The 25,604-nt window shown below is 47.3% G+C and overlaps 1 protein-coding gene across 3 annotated transcripts in view; it reads left to right on the forward strand.

Annotated features, from left to right (window-relative positions):
• Positions 1-25,604, forward strand: part of ASAP2 (ArfGAP with SH3 domain, ankyrin repeat and PH domain 2) — a 155,836-nt gene that overhangs the window by 82,029 nt on the left and 48,203 nt on the right. For all 3 annotated transcript variants that reach the window (XR_009599750.1, XM_027966504.3, XM_027966506.3), the window contains exons 4-9: positions 2,744-2,818; positions 4,680-4,729; positions 8,389-8,518; positions 13,278-13,363; positions 19,724-19,799; positions 20,071-20,157. Coding sequence is in view for 2 of the 3 variants with exons in the window: in XM_027966504.3 (XP_027822305.1) it covers positions 2,744-2,818; positions 4,680-4,729; positions 8,389-8,518; positions 13,278-13,363; positions 19,724-19,799; positions 20,071-20,157 (504 nt within the window). In the remaining variant the exon portion in view is untranslated. The remainder of the gene's footprint in view (positions 1-2,743; positions 2,819-4,679; positions 4,730-8,388; positions 8,519-13,277; positions 13,364-19,723; positions 19,800-20,070; positions 20,158-25,604) is intronic.

Below are 25,604 nucleotides of genomic sequence, written 5' to 3' on the forward strand. Positions count from 1 at the left end.
GGCAAAGTGATGACTCTGCTTTTTAATTTGCTGTCTAGGTTTGTCATAGCTTTTCTTCCAAAGAGCAAGCATCTTTTAATTTCATGGCTGCAGTCACCATCTGCAGTGATTTTGGAGCCCAAGAAAATTAAGTCTGTCACTGTTTTCATTATTTACCCATCTGTTTGCCATGAAGTGATGAGACCGGATGCCAGGATCTTAGCTTTTTGAATGTTGAGTTTTAAGCCAGCTTTTTCACCCACCTCTTTCATCTTTGTCAAGAGGCTCTTTAGTTCCTCTTTGCTTTCTGCTGTAAGGGTGGTGTCATCTGCATATCGGAGGTTATTGATATTTCTCCCAGCAATCTTGATTCCAGCTTGTGCTTCAACCAGCTCGGCCTTTTGCTTGATGTATTCTGCATATAAGTTAAATAAGCAGGGCTACAATATACAGCCTTGACATACTCCTTTCCCAATTTTGAACCAGTCCATTTTTCTGTGTCCTTGACCTGCGTACAGGTTTCTCAGGCAGCAGGTAAGGTGGTTTGGTATTCCCATCTCTTTAAGAATTTTCCACAATTTATTTTTCCTACACTAAAGTCTTTAGCGTAGTCAGTGAAGCAGAAGTAGATGAGTGCTATGGAGAACAGAAAAAGGTTGAAGCCGTCCCTTAGGATTTGTGGCATGTGTGAGCTTAATAAGACGAATGCAGGGTGGAACCTGTTAAATCCCTTAAGATATTTTTAAAAATGAAAATCCTGGGTACTTCCTCAGTGGTCCAGTGGTCAAGAATCTGCCTTCCAATGCAGGGGATAGTGATTCAGTCCCTGCTCTGGGAACTAAGATCCCACATGCCACAGGGCAACTAAGCCCAAGTGCCACAACTAAATCCTGACATAGCCAAAAATAATAATTTTTTTTTTAGAGAATATATTGGAGGATCAGTGTGGGGGTGGGCATTGCTTCCTGCTGAGCAGTTGGGATGTTAATGAAAACGATGGCAACTGAGTCATCCTCATGGACGGGCAGGTTTTGGGCATCAAGGGCACAGGGAAGATTGTGAGCTCAGGATGGAGCACGTCATCCATGAACTTAGACTTCAGGGAGCAGGAAATGAGAAAGACGTCTGTTTAGCTGGACCTGGGAATGAAACATGGCAAATAAGGTTGGACTATGAGGGTCGAGATGCAGAAATAGGTTTGGTTTTTACCATGGACACATGAGAGAAACCAGACAGCTGCAAGGAAGGGGTTGGGGCAGGCAGGGGAAGTGATGCCTCAAGTCCAGAAAAGGGTCAGGGAGGTGAGAAGGCAGAGGGAGCGTGTGGACGGGTAGCAGCTGGAGAGGCTGGAGCCCCAGGAGGCAGGCTGAGTGCCGAGCTGGTGGGTGGAGACATGGGACATGTGTTGGGAAACCCAGGCGCGCTTGGTCAGGGTGAGTCACCTGTATGGCCTCACTTTAGACTCAGGTTTTCAGTATTTAAATCCGAACTCTCCAGGCTGATCCTGGCAAGTCATTGCTGAGGGCGTTGTGCTTCTGCCGGTGCGTGCCGAGTTGAGCTGTGCAGCCTCAGACAAAAGTTACCCCAGAAGGCATTTCGGAGATGACAGTCATGACTTGACCATTTATCTGGCAGGGGAGGTGGCTGGTGCAGGCATGGTTACACACCTTGCTAGTAGTAGTTTTCAGGTAAATTTCTTCCTCCGTTTTGAAAGTTTATATGCTGCATAGTGCATGGAAATCATATCCCATGTGGCTGTAAAAGTTGTGATGGTAGTTGGCCTTCCAGCCCAGGGTAATTCTACTAAAAGTGAAAGTTTCCTTTGTCGGGTTGTAAGAAGGAAGGGTCTTACACAAGGCTCCTCTCTCCGTTGACGGTCCCGTAATTTCAGAGCAGGTCTCTGAAGTGACACAGGCACCCGCCACAGTGGACCACATGGCAGCTGTGCTGACTTGGGGAGCGTGTGCGAGGGAGGGTGAGGATGGAGAACCTCAGCTTTCTTTTTCCTGGGGAGGGACTCTCATCAGGTTGAGAACCCAGGGACTCTGCGCCTTGAGCTTTCTTGCTCACTGAAGCTTGGTGTCTTCAAATTGGCTCACAGCTGAGTGACCGGCGGGGTCAGGCAACGAGTGTGTCAGGAGGCTTTGGTTCTCCTCGATTTAATCCATAGTGACAACTTGCTAAGCCACCATCTCTTGCCTTCTTGCTTCAGGGGGAAGAACAGGGGACCTCGAGACCACTTGTCCCTCCTTTTCTCACTTACACCTGCTTTCTCCAGCCACCTCCCACCCCCTCAGTGCTTGTTCACTCTCACTCTCTCACACACGTTCTCTTTAAGTTTCCTTTGTTGGGGGCCGTGCTGTGGAGACTGGGGGGGGGGACTGTGAACCCCCAGAACTGACCAGAGCCACAGCCTCAGGGCATGGATGGAGCTGTGAGAGGAGGAAGTGTTGGGCTCCCGTTCCTGGATCTTTAAAGTGCTTCTGTCATTGATTTTTTTTTTCTTCATTGTAATGGTTATCTTTCCACAGACTTCATAGCCCAGTAATAGGTTAATATTTTGTGAAATATAAACAGATATAGACTTTTCACTGTTAGGTTTTCATTCATAAGATGACATCGTTACAGAGAATGTTAAGAATGATGGGGTTTTAGGGAAAGTTTATTACCACGTGTTCTCTTAACCTCCTTACTGTCCTTGCTTTAGATTAAAAAGGAAATGGAATGAGAATATTTTTATGGTTTTTTTTTTTTTGTCTTTTAGATTCAGAACATGAACAACATAATCTCCTTCCCTCTGGACAGTTTGCTGAAGGGGGACCTGAAAGGAGTGAAAGGGGTACGACCTGCGGAGTCCTGTCTGGGGGGTGGTGGTCTAAGGACAGCATCACGGTCTCGCTGGCCTGTCCGGGCAGATACCCCTCGGGCCTTCCTGAGATGGCGGGACAGCTCCGTGCCACCTCGGGCTCCCTTGACTGGCCACCTTGGCACCACCATTCAGCCCTAACGGTGGTGACCCATGGCTTTCTCAGTCGTCCCGCTGGTGCTTGAGATGTGGGAGGGAAAAAAACAGGAAACTATGAACAACTGTGGGCTCGGCTGGTGGATCAGGGAAGCCTGTGTGCAGTCCAATTTTCCAGCTAGTCTGGCCCTGACTGGCCCCTGTACAGGTCCCTTGCAGGGACGTGGTCTCCCCACTGGGAGATCAGCACCAGCAAGGCCTGAGCCACCTTCATTTTTCTATCCTGCAAAGGGCGCCCATCATTGAGGCCTCACCAGCCTCCCATAAACCCTCGAGCCGTGATCTGTGTCCTGAGCACGTGTGTGTAGGGCTCGAGTGCAGTGTGGGGCCAGGTGCTGAGCAGAAAGTTACTCGTGCATATCTCTGGCACAGACAGGTATGTGAGACGAAAGGGAGACAACCGTGCCCAGTCCTTAGGAGGCCGAGTTCTCTGATCCCCAGCAGCCTCCGCAAGGCCAACGTGGCTGACCTGGGGTCTCTGCAGAGGCAAACCAGGCACGGAGAGCTGTCGGGGCGGGGGAGTCTGGCTGGGTGAGCCGTTAGGAGTGAAGACACTGAGGAACGTTACTCATCGTTCCCTGGGGCCCTGAAGAACATGTCAGGGGAGGTAGGCAGTAAAACGGGAGGGTGGAGCGCACAGGGCAGGTCATGCCCCGGGGCCTGCAAGTCCGGCCTGCCTGCAGCAGCCAGACGCAGTCCTGCCCCGTGGCCTGAGCCGGTGCGAGTGGAGGTGAAGCTGATGGGGTGGACTGGCCCCCTTTCTGCAGGCTCTAGGTGCCAGGCTGTGGAGCTTGAGCCTTGTCAGAAGGCCGGAGAAGAGCCAGAATTAGAAATCCCCGCAACAAAAGGGTTTTCTCTTCCAAAAGAGCCCTGTTAAAGGGAGCATACGAAGGTGGGAACAACTTGATGGAATTTCTGGCGGCTCAGTACATTGTTAAGTCAGATTTCATCGGAGAATGTGAATCAGAATCGATCCCCTCGTAGCTCACATGGTAGAGAATCCGCCTGCAATGCGGGAGACCCGGGTTTGATTCCTGGGTCGGGAAGATCCCTCTGGAGAAGGAAATGGTGACTCACTCCAGTATTCTTGCCTGGAGAAACCCATGGATGGAGGAGCCTGGCGGGCTACACAGTCCGTGGGGTCACAAAGAGTCCAACACAACTGAACGCCTAAACCATCAGGTCACAGGAGACAGTCAATGGCTTTTATGTTCTTGTTTTGGGGCCCACGTCAGGGTGTGTTGAGATTCCTGTATTAATTGAAAAAAAAGAGTCAGAGTCCTTCTATTTCAGAGGGATAAATACTTGCAGATTAAATGTTATGTCTGTCTGGGTTTAATTTCAGAATGATTCTAGGGCAGAGGGCAGGGTCTAGGTGAAACAAGACGTGCTGAGTTGATAACTCATTGTAACTGGCACATTATACAATTCCCTCCTCTTCTTTCTGTGTGCATTTTGTATATTCTATAATAAAAATTTCTTAGAAAAGAAATGCCACCACTAGTCTAATTAAAAAGCCTGTACTTAGAGCTTAGACTTTTTATTTTTCATGGGATCACATATGTCATTTATCACAGAAATTAATACTCCTTTCAGGACTAGTCTTGGGAGACGTTAAGTTTATCTTGCCCAGAAGTTCATGATTAGTCCAGTTTAATTTATGCCTCTCTGTTTACAGGATTTGAAGAAGCCTTTTGATAAAGCTTGGAAGGACTATGAAACAAAAATGTGAGTGTTTTTGTTTTAAAAAATAAGCGTGGGTAACTTGAGCCTTTAATTTAAGATCGCGCTTTTATTGCTTAAAGGTATTGTCTGAATGAACCTTAATCCAGGAAAGAATTTACCCAGAACTGTGTTGCCCTGTTCTGCTGTGATTCTGGATATTTCCTTCCATGCTGGGTGTCTGCCTTCCTGATGTTAACCTCTTCAGACAGGCTTCTCTTGTCCCTCCTCTTCTGTCCTATGACTGCCTGCATGTTGTTTTCAGGAATGTTAATTGACTGTTGCTGGTTGACTGCTGCTGCTGTAGGCAGCTGTTGTAACATTTCTGATCACAGCTTCTCGATTCCTGGAGTGGAGAGGATCGAGCTAGCTAGAACTGGGTGAGCGATGGTGGGGATAATGGTTTCGGTTATTTTAAATACCTGAGAAGCAGAAAATATGTTTTAATGCCTCATGCTTGCTTTGTAATGGCTGTGCATTGGGTAATAGACTTTTCTCACTGGAAATAGAAACTTTTATTTGAAGCCATCTGGGAAAGTGGGAAGTGTTCAGAAGAAAGCCTTCTCAGATGTCACTGTTGTTGGCCAGTCGCTAAGTCCGGTCCGACTCTTGGTGACCCCGTGGACTGCAGCACGCCAGCCTCCCCAGTCGTTCACTGTCTCCTGGAATTTGCTCAGATTCACATCCATTGAGTTGGTGATGCCATCTAGTCATCTCATCCTCTGCTGCTCCATTCTCCTTTTGCCAATTTAATCTTTCCCAACATCAGGGTCTTTTCCAATGAGTCAGTCTTTTCCAAACAGGTGGCCAAAGTGTTGGAGCTTCAGCATCAGTCCTTCCAGTGAACATTCAGGGTTGATTTCCTTTAGGACTGACCGGTTTGATCTCCTTGCAGTCCAGGGGATTCTCAAGAGTTTTCTCCAGCCCTTCAGTTTGAAAGCATCGATTCTTCGGTGCTCAGCCTTCCTTATGGTCCAACTCTCACATCCATACATGACTACCAGAAGAACCATAGCTTTGACTGTACGGACCTTTGTCAGCAAAATGATGTCTCTGCTTTTTAATATGCCATCTAGGTTAGTCATAGTTTTCCTTCCAAGGAGCAAATGTCTTATAATATCATGACTTGCAGTCACTGTTCACAGTGATTTTGGAGTCTAAGAAAATAAAATCTGTCACTGCTTCCACCCTTTCCCCTTCTATTCCATGAAGTGATGGGACTGGATGCCATGATCTTAGTTTCTTGAATGTTGAATTTCAGGCCAGCTTTTTCACTCTCCTTTTTCATCCTCATAAAGAGACTCCTTAGTGCCTCTTCACTTTCAGCTATAAAGGTGGTATCCTGTCTATCTGAGGTTGTTGGTATTTCTCCTGGCAATCAGATGTAGCTACAGGTAGGTAATTGGGTTTGTTTGTTTTTACCAGCCACAGGCATCTGTTCAGAGGTGGAGGATCACAAAGCTCATACCAAGCAATACCAGATCCTTGGTGCTCATCCTGTCCTAGAAATCTAAAGTTCCTGTACTCCAGATTCTGGAGTTTTTCTAACGGCGCACATTCACATATTAACACAGATTATTAAACCAGAATGCTTTGAAGGTTGCCTCAACCCAGAGAGACTTCAAACTCACTATGCTTGGCCTGTTAGCATCCTGCATCCACGCGCCAATTCAGTTCAGTAAATAAGAAGGTGATCCAAATTCCTACTTTATAGACGGGATACCAGGCCTCGGTATTTGCTCTGGTCAGTCACAAGGGACAGTTGAGCCAAGGGCAGGACGTGGGTTTGCCCACTTCCATCCAGCTGCTTGTTGCTGCCAGACTCCCGGTCCTTAGAGAAAATGCTTCTGTGCATTTCTGAACCTGGGACGGGAGGGGGTCTCTGAGGAGGATTGCTGGAGAGAGTCTTCTGGTTCTGAAAGCGAAAGGTTTGAAAGAAGAATGAGATCGAATTCTATAAACTCAAGACACACATAGATATGTTGAGGACTCACAAAATCCCAGAATTGGAGGACAAATGAGCACCACCCTTTAAAACTCAGAGTAATTGTGGTGCTGGAGAAGGCTCTTGAGAGTCCGTTGGACTCCAAGGAGATCAAACCAGTCAATCCTAAATGAAACCAACCCTGAATATTCACTGGAAGGACTGACGTTGACGCTCCAATCCTTTGGCCACCTGATGGAAAGAGCCGACTCATTGAAAAGACCTTGATGCTGGGAAGGACTGAGGGCAGGAGGAGAAGGGGATGACAGAAGACAAGAAGGTTGGATGACCTCATTGACATCATCATGAGTTTGAGCAAACTCCAGGAGATGGTGGAGGACAGGGAAGCCTGGTGCGCTGCAGTCCATGGGGTCGTAAAGACTTAGCAACTGAAAAATAATAACAACAATCCTGGGATAAATTTTAAAATTCACTCTGTCCACTTACGTGTGAGACTAGATTATCCTGAGAGGCCCTGTGATGTGTAACAAACGGCTTTAAGACATCTTTAAAATTCCTGGCCTGCAGTTCCATACCTGACCATTTTGAGAGTGACCGACGTCTAGACTGGATCTCAGGCCCTTTGCAGTAGCGATGGCGTCAGGGGCGCCTCGGGGCTGTGTAATTGTCCTGTGACCTCAGGGGCCTCCAGTCACACTCCCTCCTGGGGCATGAGTCATCCTGCAGCAACATCTCTACCAGGTGGTCACCTGCTACTCACCCATTCAAGTCGGTGACTGTCTACTGTGCACCTAGTGCTGTGCTTCAAATGAAAAACAAGAATTAGAAGCTCTGTTTCTTACCTCTTCTTAAATACCCGCTCTGGGTTCAATGGGGACTCTGGACCCAGAGGAACCCATTTCATGCTGAACACTTTCTGAGGACCACGGCTTGTGTAGTGTTGGTGTCCGCCTTGGGTGCTGTCCAAAGAGTCTCTGCCCTTCTCTTGGTGGTAGCCTTGACACTTCTGAGTGCTTTCTGTGGCTTTTGTTTAGTTTCCTTTTTCTCCCGAATAAAAGTCTAATTAGTATTTCAAGCCCTTCCTAACTAATGTGACTTGTAGTTACCCTGGTCCCCCATCTCAGGACACACTCCAGAGAGGGGTCCGCTGGTACCCTTTACCGCATGCTGGACTCAGGAGCATAGTCGAGCAGGAGATAAAGACAGAGGGGAATAAAGCTTAAAAACGGGAAAGGCCGTCTGTTTCCTTCTGTGACTGTGAAAGTGTTAGAGCTCAGTTGTATCCAACTCTTCGCAACCCCATGGACTATAGCTCCCCCGCCAGGCTCCTTTCTCCATGGAATTCTCGAGACAGAAATACTGGAGTGGGTTGTTAGTTTCCTTCTCCAGGGCATCTTCCCAACCCAGGGATTGAACCCAGGTCTTCTGCATGGCAGGCAGACTCTTTACCATCTGAGCCAGCAGAGAAGTCCTCTGTGACCTTGAGCACTGTCCTAGTGGAGTTGCTTTGGAAGCATTTGCTGAGTTCAGTACTCAACAGAAAGGGCCAAGATGGATATTTTGGGGGACAATTCGCATCTTTTCTTCCCAGTGAGTTCAAGTCCGTCCTGGGCCGAGGCATCTCGGGGAGCATTTGTGTCCAGGGTGGGCGTCAGGATCACAGAGGGGACTCCAAGTCTAGAGGTGTCTTGACTGATTCTCTTGCTTTTCCACGTGTTAGAACCAAGATAGAAAAGGAGAAGAAGGAACACGCCAAGCTCCACGGGATGATCCGCACGGAGATCAGCGGGGCTGAGATCGCCGAGGAGATGGAGAAGGAGCGGCGCTACTTCCAGCTGCAGATGTGCGAGGTGGGTGTGCGAGGTGGGCGGGCAGGGCCCCCCAGAGGCCTCGGGGCCAGCGCTGAGTTGCTGTGGATGCTGTTGGCCACTTTCTGTCCCTCAGGGAGCCTTAGGCTCCTGGAGTGTGGGATTAGATTAATCTGACATCAACATTTATTAAAGGTAGGGAAAGACTCATTTGAAAGATGGAGGAGGAAATGGCAACCCACTCCAGTATCCTTGCCTGGGAAATCCCGTGGACAGAGGAGCCTGGTGGGCTACAGTCCATGGGATGGCAAGAGTCGGATGTGACTTAGCTACTAAACAACAGAACTTGCAAGAAGGTTCTTTCTGCCTCATGCAGATCCTCCTGGAAATACTTCTCTGCTTTAAGTCAGCTAGAATATCCCCTTAAAGTGAAGTCACTTAGTCGTGTCCAACTCTTTGTGACCCCAAGGATTGTAGCCTACCAGGCCCCTCCATCCATGGAATTTTCCACTCAAGAGTACTGGAGTGGGTTGCTGTTTCCTTCTCTAGGGGATCCTCCCCACCCAGGGATCGAACCTGGGTTTCCTACATTGCAGGCACATGCTTTAACATCTGAGCCATCAGGGAAGCCAGAATACCCCCTTAGGTGCTTTTAAGGAGGTACCAGGGCGGTGAGATCCCCTCCCCCCACAGCCATGGTTCTCTATGTGAGCATGAGGGTCTGTTTCCAGAAGCCCCTGCCTCTGCAATGTCTGCCCCCCACCACCACCCTGGGCTCCACCTGCTCTGGGTAGGGACGCTCCCAAGGCCTGAAGTCCTCTGTCCCACTCTTCCTGCAGCCTGAGTCCTCACCTCCAGGAAGGGAAAACGGCAGGCCTGACACTCAGAACTTTTCTTTGCTGGAGGCTCAGGGATGGAAAGGCCCCAAGACCAGCCATGCAAGCCTTTGCTTCCAGCCTTTTTTTCATGCCTTGGTTGGGGGTCTGTTGGTCGAAACAGCTCCTGAAAACAGTTCCCCCCTCGCCCGAGGGCTCATGCCTCCAGGTGGTGGCAGTGGAGTATCCGTGCTTGGTGGCGTTTGTGTTCCCCCACAGCAGTGCAGACATACGTTTTGAGTGTGCCTGTGCAGGGGTGATGTTTGTGACAGGCACTGAGACTCGGTTCAGCCAGCTCTCCATTCCCTGTAAGCCATCCACAGCAAAGCTCATCAAAAGGCACTTTGTGATTTTAGGATGTTTGTTAATTACAACAACACCTAGCCTTTCCATATGTGTATCTTAGGAGTGTATTTAAATGACTTTCTATTCCCAGAGCACACCAAGTGGTCCACGGAGGAGAATCCGTCCCTGCGACGAGAGACATTTGTCTGATACTAGTACAGCCACACTGACTCTCTTTTGGTTTCTGTTTGCATGGGATTTCTTTTTCCAGCTTTTTACTTTCAACTTACGCATATCTTTGGCTCTGAAGTGTGTTTCCTGTGGGCAGCCTATATTTGGGTCATTTTTTTTTTAATCCAGTCTGACAATCTCTGCCTTTTGATGGGATTCTTTAATCATTCACACTTGATGTTACTGTGTATGTGGTTGCGATAGTAACATCAAAAAAGTCTTTTACTTTTTTTTTTATGTTTTAGGTCTTTTTTGTTCCTCTGTCTCTCCTTTGCTGCTTTGTTTTTCATTACGTGAATGTTTAGAAAGGCGTAACTAGGCTCAAAGTGTTCCTGTAGATAGGAGAGTGGATGATTTTATCCACATGCTGTTGTATTACAGCAGGCATCACTTAGACTAACACCTGCCTAGCCCATTTCGCACAGTGCTGGAGAAATCAGCCCGGACGATAGGAGACAGGGATGAGGAAGCAAAACCGCTGCATGTCATGCAGACACAGGGCGTTGCTTTTATTGAAGTGGGATAAAATGAAGTAGCCATGTTTCATGGAGAGTGGATTTGGAGGGGCGTGTGTGTGAGTTCAGGTTGTGCCCCCTCTTTGGCTGGTGAGGAGGAAAGCTGTCGACCTGAACTCTGCAGGACTGCTTACTCAAGTACATTTAGGGACGAGAGACCCAGCCTGGGTGTTAACTGGCATTTCCTCCTGGTGAGGGTGTGCTTTCTGCAGCATGCACCCGGTGTGCATCCAGCACTGGGGCTTGTCCTTGTCTGGGCGAATGGGCTGTGAGGACTGTCAGATGGGTTATTTTGTTGGAAAGGCGCTATCTACCTGACACCACTAAGTCACACACATGAGTTGTCTTTTGGGCGGGTCCCCAGTCTGTGCTGAGCATCACAGGGTCCCCGCTCTGCAGAGCTGGCTGGGGCAGGGCCCGGCGCTGTGTGCAGACACAAAAGTGGAGGTGGGCCAGCAGGCTGTGAGGTTGGAGCTTGCAGAGCAGGACGCATCTGATGAAGCTGCAGACGCTGACCAGCCAGACCTGGGCTGGAAAGAGAGTGTGTCTGAAAAGCAGTCCCCAAGAACCCACCCCCTCAGAGTGAAGACTGCTGGAGTTACGGTGGCTTTAAAATCATTCAACTGCTTCCTCAAACCGAAGCCCTTGAGCTTTGTAAATGCTCAATGTTGTTCAGGTGTTTGCTTCGGATCTAATGTAGAAAAGTGACTTTCAGGTGTTTATTCTAAACCTGTGGGATTTTTTTCTTCAAAACGAATTTTATAAAGACATTCAGTATGCCAGATCGGTAATGCAGATGAATAGAGAATGTATGAGAGATCTGCTCTTGCTTTTCTTATGATTATAAAAATATGTGCTTTAAAACATTGGTCAGTATATATGTATGTGTATTTATACGTGTGCATGCACACGTGCTTAGTCGCTCAGTTGTGTCCGACTTTTTGCAACCCTGCAGACTGTAGCCTGCCAGGTTCCTCTGTCCATGGGGATTCTCCAGGCAAGGATTCTGGAGTGGATTGCCATGCCCTCCTCCAGGGGATCTTCCTGACCCAGGGATTGAAGCTGTGTCTCTTATGTCTCCTGCATTGGGAGGCGGGTTCTTAACCACTAGAACCACCTGGGAGCCCCGTGTATATATGTGTATATGCATAAAAGAAATTAAAAGTCACTACAGATTTTGCTTACTAAGGTAACCACCTTGACATTTAGCTGCGCATCTTCCAGATGTCCCTGGTACACATACGTTAAAGACAGTTTGTGTAACCAGGATCATTCTCTACTGCTGCTTTGTATTCTGATTATTTTCACTCACTAGTGTGCCACAGACATTTTTGCACATCAGGAAGTCTCTGCTTTATTGGCTTAATTACTAATAGCCCTTCTTTCTATAGATGCGCCACACTTCAGTTCCCCATTCATTACATTTGACTTGTTGCCACTTTTCACTTTTACAGGCAAGTCTGCAATGAACCTTCTTTTCCATTCATCTTTGTAAATTTTTATGATTGTCTTCTTAGAAGAAGAAATACCCGAAAGTAGAATTTTCAGGTCAAAGGGCACATGGATTTTAACATTGACACATGGCCAAACATCTCATTCACCATCTAACCATTTTGCTACATTGCCAGATATCTTATTTAATTAACAGTGAATAAGTATCAGAAAGGAGGGAGATGAGGACGTAAAGGCAATGATGCAGTTACCATTTCAGAGCTGTCGGGCAGGACACTTGAAGGCAAGTTTCCCAGGTTACAGCTGAGACGCCCGTGGTCAGTGGCAGTCAGCAGCTCTCTAGGGGGCTTTCAGCCTTAGAGGTGACTTATTCTCAGGATTGTAAATATCTCCTATTTCAATAGTGAAGGGGACAGGGAATTTATGGGATCTTTTGTTCTATAAACTCTTCAGTGCAGTTCAGTCGCTCAGTCGTGTCCGACTCTTTGCGACCCCATGAATCGCAGCACGCCAGGCCTCCCTGTCCATCACCGTCTCCCAGAGTTCACTCTGACTCACATCAATCGAGTCCGTGATGCCATCCAGCCATCTCATCCTCAGTCGTCCCCTTCTCCTCCTGCCCCCAATCCCTCCCAGCATCAGAGTCTTTTCCAATGAGTCAACTCTTTGCATGAGGTGGCCAAAGTACTGGAGCTTCAGCTTTAACATCATTCCTTCCAAAGATAATCCCAGAGTTGATCTCCTTCAGAATGGACTGGTTGGATCTCCTTGCAGTCCAAGGGACTCTCAAGAGTCTTCTCCAACACCACAGTTCAAAAGCATCAATTCTTTGGTGCTCATATATGCATCCTGATACTAGTTCTGTACATCCCTGGGGTTTCCTCCTGTCTTGTGATTGGTAATGAATTCTCCAAGTTAAAAATGATTTTAATTTATTTGAATTTAAACTTTTTTAAATGTTTATTTAAAGTGTTGGGGAAGTGTTTCAGTGTCAGAGATGTGGAGACAAAGCCTTAACTACAGCAGCAGCAGTTAGTGTTTAGACCATGACCTGCCTGAAGAAAGGGCCCTGGAACAGGGGATGTGGGCAGCAGAGGCCAGAAGGTAGAACCCTTTCATTCAAACCATCGTCACTCTTCCATGCAACTGGGGCAAAAGTTTCCCCTAGCTGGTTAAGACAGAATGTTTTATTGCAGGGAGTTCTTGGCACTTAAAACTAAGTATTTGATTACCCAAAGGTCAGGTAATTCATGTGGCACCAAAATTAAAGAAGCATTTAGTTGTGGCATTCAGAAAATATTAAGCATCTATCATGAGCCCTACCCATAATACAGGATGTCAGAGAAGGCAGGGAGGTGACCTGCCCTCAGAAGTTCCTGTTCAGCTCATAATACTGTTTCTATGACATTTCCTGTGTGTTTTTTTTTTTTTTTTTTAAAACAGTATCTGCTGAAGGTCAATGAAATTAAGATTAAAAAGGGAGTGGATTTACTTCAGAATCTGATCAAGTATTTTCACGCTCAATGCAAGTAAGTTCTTGGTTCTTTTCCTTCATTATCATGGTATTTCAGATGTTTCTCTCTTTACGGCAGCTTCTTGGAGATCTGTAGTAGTATGCTGAGGAAAGTATGCATGTATTTAAAAATATACTAGTAAAAAAAAAATATACTAGTAAATAAGTAAAAAGAGTGAAACAGTGAGGCATGCTGCAACACAGACGAACCTTCAAAACACATAAAGTGAAAGGAGCTGGAAACAGAAGACCACAGACTCAATGAGTCCACTTACTTGAAAGATCGGAAATGGGCTTGAGGGGAGCAGGGGAGGGGAACGGCTCCCAGGGGGCACGGGGTTTTTTGGGGGGTAATGAAAATATTCTGGAATTAGACAGGGCTGATGATTTCTCAACTTTGTGAATAAATATACTAAACCCCACTGAAGCGTATGTTTTAAAAGGTTGAATTTTACAGTTTGAGAATTACATCTCAAAAACTAATAATATAAAAATCTACATTACTTTATCAAATATACTCTTTTTTTTTTTTTGGTAAAGCGCCAAACTAGTTTGATTCTTGGATGTTGTTTTTGTTGAAAGAGAAGTGAGATGGTGTTAATGCAGAGTCTTAAATTAGGAGAATACTTCCATGTATTACTGATCTATAAAGCAGATGATGTGCTAAGCAAAGGCGGCTGTCTGGGGAGAGAGGGAGAAACGTTCAGGTTCAGGGGACTGCTCACGTGTTCATCTTCGCTGTGTCTATCAGCCCTCCACTCCCGGGGCCTCATCTCTTGGCCTCATTGTCTTTCCCATTCCTCAGTCTGCATCTCATCATTGACGTGAACAGGCTGCGGGCTCATTCACTGCTGCTGCTGGGTGTGTGCTGTGTTTTGGGAGCCCCCTGAGATGCTGAAGATGGGGTGGTGTACGTCCCGGGCACAGCGCCTGCTAGAGCAAGACACAGGCAAGGCCACGTATAATTGGACACTTCGCAAAGTGTTCTGAAGTACCAGAGTCTAAGAGAGAATAAAACAGAAAGAGCTAATTTAGATCGAGACGGAGGGCAGAGATTTCTTCTCTGTTTCGTCCTTGCTGTGGTTTCCAGCTGGCAGAGCACAGCGCCTGGCCCACAGGAGGTGTTCAGATTCTTGAGTTACCTGCAGGTCTCTCCCAGAGATGTGGATTCTGGGGTCTGAAGGACATGGAGGGGCTGGCTGATGGAGAGCAGGGGAAGAACCTACCAGGCAGGGTCAGGGTCTCGAGGCAGGAGAGAGGCCAGCCCACCTGAAGCCTCATGAGCGAAGTGAAGCTGCATGGGAAAGCTGGAGGCGGGCACAGCCTGGCATCTTGTTCACAGCATTAGATTCTGTCCCACACGTATGGGGAGGCGCGCAAAGTTTCAAGCAGAGGATTCGTTCAGCAAGTGTTGGTTGAGCTCCTGCTGCGTGCAGGAGGACATAGAGTGATACAGAAGGTCCAGGTGATACAGCAAGAAGGAAACCGAGCTCCTACCTGTGTGGGCTTACTGGTGGGACGGGGCACAGCAGCTAGCCAGCCAGCAGGGGTGTGATAGTCTCCAGGAGCGGCTGTGACCTTGAGGAGGCCGCTGCAGGAAGAGAGGAGAGTGGAGTTGATTGGGAACGTCAGGGAGGCGTCTCCCCATCCATTTCTGCTTTTACGGGGTTGCTCTGGGTGCTGAGAAGGACCAGATGGGATGGGGTGGCTGTGCAACCACTCAGGTGCAGGGGTCGTGTCTGAGGGGGGCTGGAGCCCAGGCTGCCTGGGCTGGGGATGTGTGAGTGGCTTGGAAATCTCTCGAGGGTGTTGTTCCTACATGTCCTTTCCCTTAACAGGCCGTGCCCTGCACTGATACCCTTTGCCCTGCTGTCCCCTTTGCCTGGAACGCAGTTCTGTTCCTTCTGTGCCTTCCCCCAGCCTCTGGTCCCATGAGACCCGGCTCAAGTGGAGCTGCTGCTGTGAGGACGTCCGCCCACCCCACCTGCACGTGGCTCTTCCCTCTTGTCACCATGGTGCTGCCTGCACGTGCCTGAGATGGCGCCTTTCATGGGTCGTGTCTCCCGCCCAGCTATATCCTCTGCAGAGATGTCCTCCGTGACATTTATTTTTTCACCTTTGGCCACGGCGTGTTTCCCTGGCCAGGTTTGCAGTGGTGAATTGCAGTAAATTGGGTGGAGCTGGGCTTCGGAATTCTCAACACACCTCTGGCCGTGCTGTTCCCGAAGTCGAGGCCCAGCAGCAAAGGGGGATGTGTCATGTGGTTCGTCCTGGGTTAGAAGAAGAGCTCCTGGCATGGAGCTCAGAAAACAGGAAGACCCTCAGTTTGTAGAATTTTTGAGATGAATTATTTTATAGAAACTCAAAATGCTATGTGATGATCATACAAGTTACTTCTTCAGTCTTCTCCTTGTAACCTTATATGAGGCCATTTAGGAAGTGGGTCGCTTCCTTGCTGATATTTTATTTTTGAAGGAGTTATTCTGGGGTTTCCTTTTTTTTTTTTCCCTTTATTTTGCCCAAACTAATCAGTTGGTTAGCAACAGACCACTTGTGGAAAAGTGAACGAGTTGGCCTTTTATGGGCATGAGCTCAGTAACTTTTAAAAATGATGAATCTTCCATAACTTCCTTTTTGGATGGAGCGTGTGTGTGTGTGTGTGTGTGTGTGTGTGTGTGTGTGTGTGTGTACACATGTGTATACTGCATGCTCTTCAAATCATTTGAGAAGCTTTGACTTTTCAAATACATATTTGGAGGGCATAAAATGTGGAGCTTGAGTGATTCAGCCATTGGATGAAGGAGCCTGTGGCCACACGCACGTTTATCCCCTGGGCAGTTCCCAAGTGTCCCCATTTCACACTTTCCGTCTCACGTCTCACAGGAGCATGGCCCAGCCTGGTGAGCGCGGTGACCCCAGGGCAGAGGCAGCCTGCTCAGCGGGGGCTGCTGGTCTCTGCAGGTGCCCAGAGGCCTTGTGGTGAAGCCTAGATTCCCTGGAAGCATACGTGCGTGTGCTTCCTGAGAACTGCTTAGACAGACTTTACTCTTCTTCCTTTTTGCTTTCTCCAGAAGCCTTCTTGAAGAGTATCTTCTTCTTCATCTTCAGTTGCTCAGATGTGTCCAACTCTTTGCGACCCCATGGACTGTAGCCCACCAGGCTCCTCTGTCCATGGGATTCTCTGGGCAAGAATACTGGAGTGGGTTGCCATTTCCTCCTCCAGGGAATCTTCCCAACCCAGGGATCAGACTCTGTTCTCCTGCATTTGCAGGCAGATGCTTTGCCACTGAGCCACCTAGGAAGCTGATCGTCTTATAAACTTATGATCTATGCCTTTTATATCATGTAAGGAATGAAGTCGCATCTCCAATTCCTAGAAGAGCCTGGACAGTGTCTTACTAGCCTTTGCTGCTGAAGACTGAGGCTCCTGTCCTCTATTGGAATCTAAAACTAGGCAGTCTTTAAAACAAACAAAAATGGTGACGTTCTAGACAGTGGTGATGAGCTCTGCAGTGACTCGTTCTTTGTACCTGCTGGGAACCTCTATGACCAGTGGCGGCTGATGTCCTTGGTGTTGCAGATGGAATAAGACCTGCTCCGGTGCCCAGGAGAAGTTCCCTCCAGAAGAGAGAGGGCCAGAGGCCACCAGCCATGAGAGGTGCTGGTGGGAAGGCTTAGGATGGGGAGGCCACCCTGCTTGTTGGGCACATGATGGTTGAATTTCAGCGGGGGTATTATAAAGCCTGGAGAATCTGATCAGGTAGGCTAGAAAACATCAGATAAAGAGCAAAATTTGGTATTTGGTAGTATGGATGATACTGTTGAAGCCTGGGAAAGCGCTGACAGGCTCAGCCAAAGAAAACTGCCTGGGAGTTTGTACTGAGGCTTGAAGTGACAGCAGTTAGTAAAGAGGCCCCTTGTTTTGAAGCGTTCCCCCTAAGGGCAGAGAAGATAGACTCGACACATGTCTCAATAGGGATTGGTGCACAAAAGATAGGAGTTTCGAAAATCAGGGGGAAGAGCTTTCTAGGTAGATGGTCAAGATTGGCAAGGCTTTCCACAACGATGAAATCTAAGTCTGGATCATTATTGCAAGCACAGGGCCCGGTGTTGCAATGCAGACAGTGTCTGTGATGAGAAACTCTTCTCTGGGCACCTGACTCCACTGCAGGGTGCGCATGGGGACCGTTGCCAGGCTCGGAGGTTCCAGGGCCAAGCACCTGCTGCCCTATACCGGGAGCAGGACCCTTTCTGGGCCAATCCCCTGTGATGTTTCTCCCCCTCCCTAAACTAGTGTGTGTTCAACTTCCCTTCCCTCTCTGCCTCCTTCTCTCCCTCCCCACCCCCTACCCCCCAACCATCACCTCTCGCCTTCACCTATTTTACAAGAATTTGGTTAGTGAAATAGTTATACCAGAAAAAAATATAACTCAGACAAAACATCAGAACCAAATGAGTTCACGACAAGAGGGAGATGTTTGCCCTCTCGTTCCTGTGTTTGTGCTTCCCAGTTTCCTTTTCAATTTAAAATTGCTGCTCTGGGTCGGGCATTGTGCTCAGAGTGGAAACACAGGGACGTGCAAGACATGGCATTTCTGCCCTGGCAGTGGAAACAGACACGTGGAAAAGTCATTATACCCCGGATACAATTGCTCTACCAGAAGCATGTTCTATATTTAGGGGAAAAAAAAAATGAGCCAAAATACAAGAATGAGAATATAAAGTGAAATTACGCAAATATCTAAAGATTAAAGTAAGAAATGCTGATAGCCCAGCCTCTTTCCTAATAACCAGCTCATAATGGTTCGTGACCCGCATGCTGTGTGTATGTTTTTCCCTTCCTTCCTTCCTCCTCCCTCCTTGGAGTTATTGTATTAAGTGTCATGCAGGATTGTTTTTACAACCCCTCCTATTAATTGCAAACTTGATATCGGAAATTCCCACAGGACTGTTGCTGAGTTTAAAAGAAAGAAACGTGTGAACCCCGGGTTACTTTCTGAAGATAGTCTCCTTGGCACCCTGTAAACTGGCAGACGTTAGAGACACCTTCCTTCCTTCATCAGTTTCTTCCTTCAGCAAGTATCGTGCGCTTGAGATGAGTCAGGCTTTGCGGGTACTGTGTCCTCACTCTCCCAGAACTTCGGGTCTGATGGGGGAACTGTATTTTAAACTGTTACCCCAGTGAACACATAACGGCAGTTGTGGCAAGTGTTTCGAAGCCAGAGACAGGATCTCTGAGAGAATCTGGTGAGGAGACCTCTTTGAAGGGAGGGCAGTGTGGCACACCTTGCTGATGAGGCCGTATTGAGCTGAAAACTTGGAGAGTGAGTGGGGACCAGCAGGTGAACCAGAAGGCAGACTACAGGGCCTCCTCAGACGAAAGAACAGTCTGTGCAAAGGGCCTGAGGCAGAGATGACTGGGTGGCCGTGGAGGCGTAGGGAGAAGTGAATAAACGGGCGAGGAGGGTGGACTGAAGCTTGGAGGTGGGCACTTTAGGCCTTGTTACAGGTTTTGAACCCTCGCCTAAGCTCCCAGAAGCCTCTGCTTCCCCTCAAATGGGCTCAGAGGCCGAGCTGCAGAAAAAAACTCATCCAGCCTCCATTCTCATTCCTGAATTGCTTATTATAAGTGACTTTATGAGCCCTGGGTTCTGAGCGTTAAAAATGTTCCTTTTGATATTCGATCTCAAGTTCTCCAACCACGTCTTCCCTGCTCTGCACACAGGGCCATCCGTGGGCATTAAGCCAGCTTGCTTTTTATCTTCGTCCTTTGTCTTTTCCACTTAGCTGTGGCCTGTTAAGGAGCCTAATTTAGTGTCTTATTCTTACATTCACACTGTGCTTCTCTGGCCTTAGACTCTTCTACTTCTGAACCCAAGCCTCTGCTGCAGTTTGTCGGGAGAGTCCTGTTTTCTCACTATAAACTGAGAATTTAGGGTTCATTTTATATGAAACGGTAGCATTTCAACCTGTTGTGCTCTGTTCGTCACTGGATAAGTAGCTCTTAGTGCCTTGTCACATAGACTCTCGTTATTCGGATGGTTGTTTCTCTTGCTTGGGCTCTATGGCTCCCCTACCCTGGTGTCCACAGACTCTGCCTATGTGGCATCAGCAAGTGACTGCTGACCATCTGAATCCTTCAGGAAAAATCACAGACACTAGGCTTATTGCGGTTCCTTCTCAATTCATTGCTCATAGTTTTGAACATCACTTTGTTCGTCATCTGCCTGATATTTTAAGGTTTGGTTCCTAGTCTTTTCCCCCCAGGAATTACATCGTGATCTCAGCCATTTCCTTTATAGAAGTCTTTTTTCTCCATCTAACAAAATTGTTTCCTCTTTTATGAAACACAGCCTAAGCTCTTTTTCCTTCCTAGTTTTTTCCAGGATGGACTGAAAGCAGTTGAAAGCCTCAAACCTTCTATTGAAACACTTTCCACAGACCTTCACACAGTAAGTAACTTCCCTCCCACGTGAGTGTCGAAAGTATGCACTACGCACTTGGATTTAAACATGGCTTCCGTGTGATCTCGTGTTTGCATGCCCCACTGCCCAGAACGTGACTGCCCTGGAGCGCCCCCACGGAGCGTGGGGAACGGGGTTCCCGCTCTATCCTCCCTCTTGGTTCAGAGGGAAAGGTTGCAGTTGTTGAGAAATAACCATGAGCTCCACCATCTCGCTGCACCTCAGCCATACTTTCTCTGCTTTTTTATGTTTTTTAAAGATCAAACAGGCCCAGGACGAAGAGAGAAGGCAGTTGATACAGCTCCGAGATATTCTGAAATCGGCATTACAGGTTGAACAGAAGGAGGTGAGGGGATTTAAGTTTGAAAAACCGCAACTTTATCCTTTCATCCCTTAGTCTCGGGGGCTCTAGGACTGAAGAGGTGAGATCCAGGTCTCTGGGTGCTCCTTCACTCCAAGGTTGTATTGGACAGCATGAAAATATGTAGTTTGTTCTTTGAGTTGGTTTTATAAAACCATCTTTTAAAGTATGCTTATTTTGTGAGGAACCATTACCATAAGCCTTGCCTTAATGGCAGCATCTCAACAATTGCTGCTCCGTCCGTCTTACCGTCTCTTCACGTAGACCCTCGTCGTTCATATCAATTACTGTTGATTCGCTCCCCAGGGCTCTGTGGTTCCTCTGCCCTGATGTCCATGGGCCCTGCCCCTGTGGCACCAGCAGATGACTGGTGACCATCTGAGTCATCAAGCCCAGAGATGATGTTCCATAAAATGGGAGGAGCTCAATTTTCTGCTTTCTGTTGGGTAGAAACCTTAGTTTCTTACATCATCTCTTTCATATAATTATTCCTTCTCTGTGTACTAACACATTTGCAGTGATCATTTGTATGTGGGGAGCTTAGTAGAAAAACCATTAAAAGGTACATTTTAAGGTGATTTCACATGTTTGCTACAGTGCAGATATTACAATGTGAAATTTAATGCAAACCCACCTCCTTGTCAATGAAATTAAGTGAATTTCAATTGTCAGTGAAATGAGTCATCTATTAAAAGACTTAGCAGAGTATAAAGTTCACTGCTAGCATTTTGGTATGCTCTATTTTGTTTGAAGTTCTTGTACTATAACTGAATATTGTTTTTCTCCCGAATGCATTTACCTTTTGTGACCGAAGTCTAGGAGAGTAAGTAGTTCAGTATTTTTAATAAATCGTAGAACTTTGCATGCTTTCTTCATGAACTTCAAAAAATAAATATTTCTTCCGTGAAATGTCTAGTAGCCATTTTTATTTTTGTGCTTCCTCTTCCAAGAGCTGTGGGTTTTATTAAAGACCAGAGAATTTGAATGCATAACTGTTAGTGAAATGGAAGTTTTCCAAATTTCCAGTTTAGCCTTTGAGGGGGTCCACTCCTTTGTGAAGGTGAAACCCTGGCCCCCTCCCCTTCCATTGCATCACTGAGTTCTGCCTGTCTCCTGAAGTACCTCGGTGCCTGCCTCGGGAGCACGGGCCGCCTCTGTTCCTCCCAGCCCCAGTGATCTGTATTGCACATTCTGTTTGAGTGACTTTTTAAAAAAAATGACAGCATATATATGTGGGGGCTTGTTGGCCGTGTCCTCAAGTGTACAAATGCTTTTTTCTCCAGCTGAACCTCAAGCGGGCAGAGGAGGCCTTCCAGCCTTCTGTGCCTTGCTGGCCATCACGTCATCTCACCATATTGCTCCTTCCGTAGGCTCTTGGTAAACACGGGTCAGCTGAGTGAATGGTTGGCAGATTGAGGTCGGATGTAGTGCTGGAAATTTCTCACAGCCTGGTGACTTCCTCCCGGGCTAGAGAAATCTAGGTCCTGATATTCCCAAACATGGAATATAAACAGCAAAAGGTGGGGGGGGGGGGTGCGGAGAGCTTGGAGTATGGAGACTACAGTGGCCTGATTGTAACCAGAGGAGATGGCATTGATGTAGGAGCCACCAGCCCCAGAGAACTCAAGGAGGATCCCTGAAGAAGGGTCAGACCTGTGAAGCAAAACCCAGGTTTAAAATTCCAGATAGCAGGTGCTGGGGTTCAGTAGCCTTCTGGGCACAGAGAGGGAGGCCTGTGTTTGCTTTGGCTGCCTGGGAAGAGGAGGTTATTTATAGCTCTGCAGAAAAGTGTAACAGACTTACCAGCATAGACCAGAAGTCTTCAATGGCTTGCTGTTTTTCTGGTTTTTTGTTGACCAGCTTGTCTGCCCCAGATGCACACAGGGGTCAGGTGGACCTTCTTGACCGGCTCCTCTGGCTTTACACCCAGAGATGGAACCCACCCATCCACTGGCTGTGAATGTGTTGTCTTTTCTGTGTCTCACACCCTGTGTTGCTTTTTGATGATGATATTTCATCAGCTGGACATTCTGTGAATACACTGCAAGTAGTTAAAAAAAAAGTATAAGTTAAATTTGATCTATTTTTAAATGATTTTTGTAATTGAGGTCCCTGCAGTTACAAGAATTGAACATTTGGGCATTCCTGTTTAGTTCTCATTGCTTCTTTTTGGATTCTCTTCTGTGACATACAAAAATGAAGGTGTTGATGGATTTTATTCAGTGTTTTAAAAATTCTAAATCTCCATGATTATAGTTCATAAAAATTAGGTAACATGCCCCAAAGAAACTGTGTTGTTGGTTGGTAGGACTTACCCTCTATGTCCTCTGTGGCGTTTCCTGCCTGCTTCACTTCTCAGGATTTTCCAGGCACTTATTAAGTGTGGCTAGTAATCAGGCCTTACAGCAGCATGGCAGGGGAGGTAGTGTTAGCCCACATTTACAACTTGAGTCTGAGAAATGCACTTGCTGGGGTGAACTCAGGTTTGAGTCCTGGTCTCTTCCACTGCAGGGCTCTTCTCTTTCCAGCTGTATTATGTGACTTTAATAATATCTCTGTCAGATAGTATCTTTTAAGAAGCTACTCAGAGGGAACTCTCTGGTGGTCCAGTGGTTAGGACTTGGCGCTTTCGCTGCCAGGGCTCAGGTTCGATCCCTCGTTGGGGAACTAAAATCCCACAAGCTGCGTGGCAATGGCCAAAAACAAGTGCTGCTAACAGGGAACAGGTGGTAAGAGATGTTCGCAGACCACAGCTTAGTGCTCACTTAGCAGAGCCCCGCCCCGGTGTGTCCATGCCCCTGTGTCCAGGGACATGCCTGGGGAAGATGGGTGCAGGTGGACATCACACCCCTCCCTTGGCAGAGAGACTTGAAGCCTCCAATCTGCTCATCATAACAGTTGTCTGAACATAGACTTTCTGAGAGGCGGATGGATAAAACATAAAAGTGTTTGTGATGTTCTAGATTCCTAGGGAGCTCAGGGATATTTCTTGGGTGTGTGTGTGTGTGTGTTTCTCTCCCCCTGATACTTCTGGGGGGTGTGTGTGTGTTTCTCTCCCCCTGATACTTCTGGGGTGTGTGTGTGTGTGAAATAATATGCGGCATCCTCCTTCTCCCAAGGCCTTCCCAGGTGGTGCAGTGGTAAAGAATCTGCCTGCCAGCGCAGGAGACTCATGATGTGTGGGACTGATTCCTGGGTCAGGAAGATCCCTTGGAGTAGGAAGTGGCAACCCACTCCAGTGTTCTTGCCTGAAAAGTCCCATGGACAGAGGAGCCTGGTGGGCCACAGTCCATGGGTTGCAAAGAGTCAGACACGACTGGGCAACTATGTGCAGGTCATGTCCCCACCCCACTCCTAAAGATTGCAGATACGAAGTCTACTGTTCATCTGGGTGGTTTCTATCTCTGTAGGCTCCAGTGGCTAACCCTTCATAAGGCCACACAAAACTGAATATCTTGGTTGGTGCCTGGGATCTGGGGATTTGTCTGGGTGTCACAGGACAGAGGGTATAGGGGTGTTGATAGACTTTTATGAGCACTTTCTGAAGGTCTGTAAAATGCCTACACAACCTGTGTGCTTCAGACATACAAACCGTCTCCACGGGGAGGCTCACTCATTCGGGTCTTAGGGCATCCTTGGCCCTCCTGGGGAAGCATGGGTACGTTGGAGAGTCTTCGAGAGTCTGGGCAGTGTGGACGCCCCGGCCAGTTGTCCGTGTTGTTAGGTGATGGATCTCCTTAGAATGAAAGGCTCTTGTCCCTTGATGTACATTCCGTTCAGCTGAAATGTTGGTTATGTGAAAGGGCCAGTTTTACTTCCTTCCCTTGATCACATGTTGTAAAAATAGGTAAAGAAAGGCTGTTTTTTTGTTGGGTCACAATAGACGTCACCTGGAAGGTGCTGAAATAGTTCTAAAGCAGGTTCAGTTTTATATTAGATGGATTATATTCCTCTTACAAATTTTAAATTTTATAGTTCCAGATTTGCTTGCACTTTAAAATTGATTCAAGAAACACCTTGTCTGAAGAATAAAACAGTAATTTCTTCCCCAGCCTCTGGCATCGCGTCTGATTCTGTTGAAAAGAAGAACGTCCTTTATATCCCGTCCGTAAGACCTGTGAAGAGCTCTGATTAACATGCGCGGCAGGAACACTTTTAGCAGTGTGTTGCGTTTCACCACTTCCTTTGTTCAGGGTTTTTATTTTTTTCCCCTCTGCAGATCAATAGACATATTTCTTGGTTGTACAGTGTAGCCTTTTGACAGGTCTATTTTTAGTCTTTAGCAGAGATTCAGATAAGTGAACACTGTTTCTCCATTTCCCCTCTACTGCATTCATTTCCAGTGATGTTGAAAGCTGGTTTGCTCTAAATGTCTAGTGCCAGCGTATGCTGCCCTTCTGAGAGAATGTGGGAACTGGGACCATTCTCATCTCAAGAATGAGCTGTCTGCCTTAGTTATTTAGGGGCATGAATCCCCGTGGAAAAGGAGGATGTTTCTCCTGTCTGGGGCCTGCTTTTTCAGGCTCTGTTGTCAGTTCAGCTGTGGAATGGTTGTGCATATTATTGATTTCTCTGATGAACATTTAAAAAAAATTTTTTTTTTTTTTTTTTGCTGAATTATCTCACCTATATTTCAGAGTTTAAAAAGTCAGTGCAAGACAGCCCATGTTCATGGATTGGAAAACTTACTATTCTTAGGATGGCAGTATGCCCCCAAATTGATCTACAGATTCAGTGCCATCCTTATCAAAATAAAATCCCAGCTGTCTATTTGCAGAAATCCGCAGGCTGATTCTAAATTCATATGGAAATGCAAAAGGAAGGACCCAGAATGGCCAAAGCAGTCCTGAAAAAGAATGAAGTTGGAGGACTCAGCCTTTCTGGTTTCAGAACTTACCACAAAGTCAGGACAGTGTGGCATTGACGTGAAGATGGGCACATAAATCAGTGAAACCCTCACATTTACGGTCAGTGGATTTTCAGCAAAGGTGTTAAGACAGTGCAATGAGAAGGGCTTCCCTGGTGGCTCAGATGGTCACGAACCTGCCTGCCATGCAGGAGACCTGCGTTCAATCCCTGGGTCGGGAAGATCCCCTGGAGGAGGTAATGGCAACCCTCTCCTGTGCTCTTGCCTGGAGAATTCCATGGGCAGAGGAGCCTGGTGGGCTACAGTTCATGGCGTCAGACAAGAGTCAGACACGACTGAGTGACTTTAACTTTCCAATGAGGAGGGAGTCGTCTTTCCAGTAGATGACGCTGCGATAGGATAGCCAGAGTGAAAGAATGCATTTGGCCTCTGCCTCGTGCTGTAATAAGGAGTTAGTTCAAGAAGGCTGGAGTTTGCCGGGTGTGGTGGAATGGGCCAGATTCTCAGCTGATGGGGTGGACGGTCTGCCCCGAGGGATGCCCATGGCCCCGCTGCTGGGGTGCAT

The sequence above is a fragment of the Ovis aries genome, chromosome 3 (genome assembly GCF_016772045.2).
Source record: "Ovis aries strain OAR_USU_Benz2616 breed Rambouillet chromosome 3, ARS-UI_Ramb_v3.0, whole genome shotgun sequence".
Taxonomy (NCBI): Eukaryota; Metazoa; Chordata; class Mammalia; order Artiodactyla; family Bovidae; genus Ovis; species Ovis aries.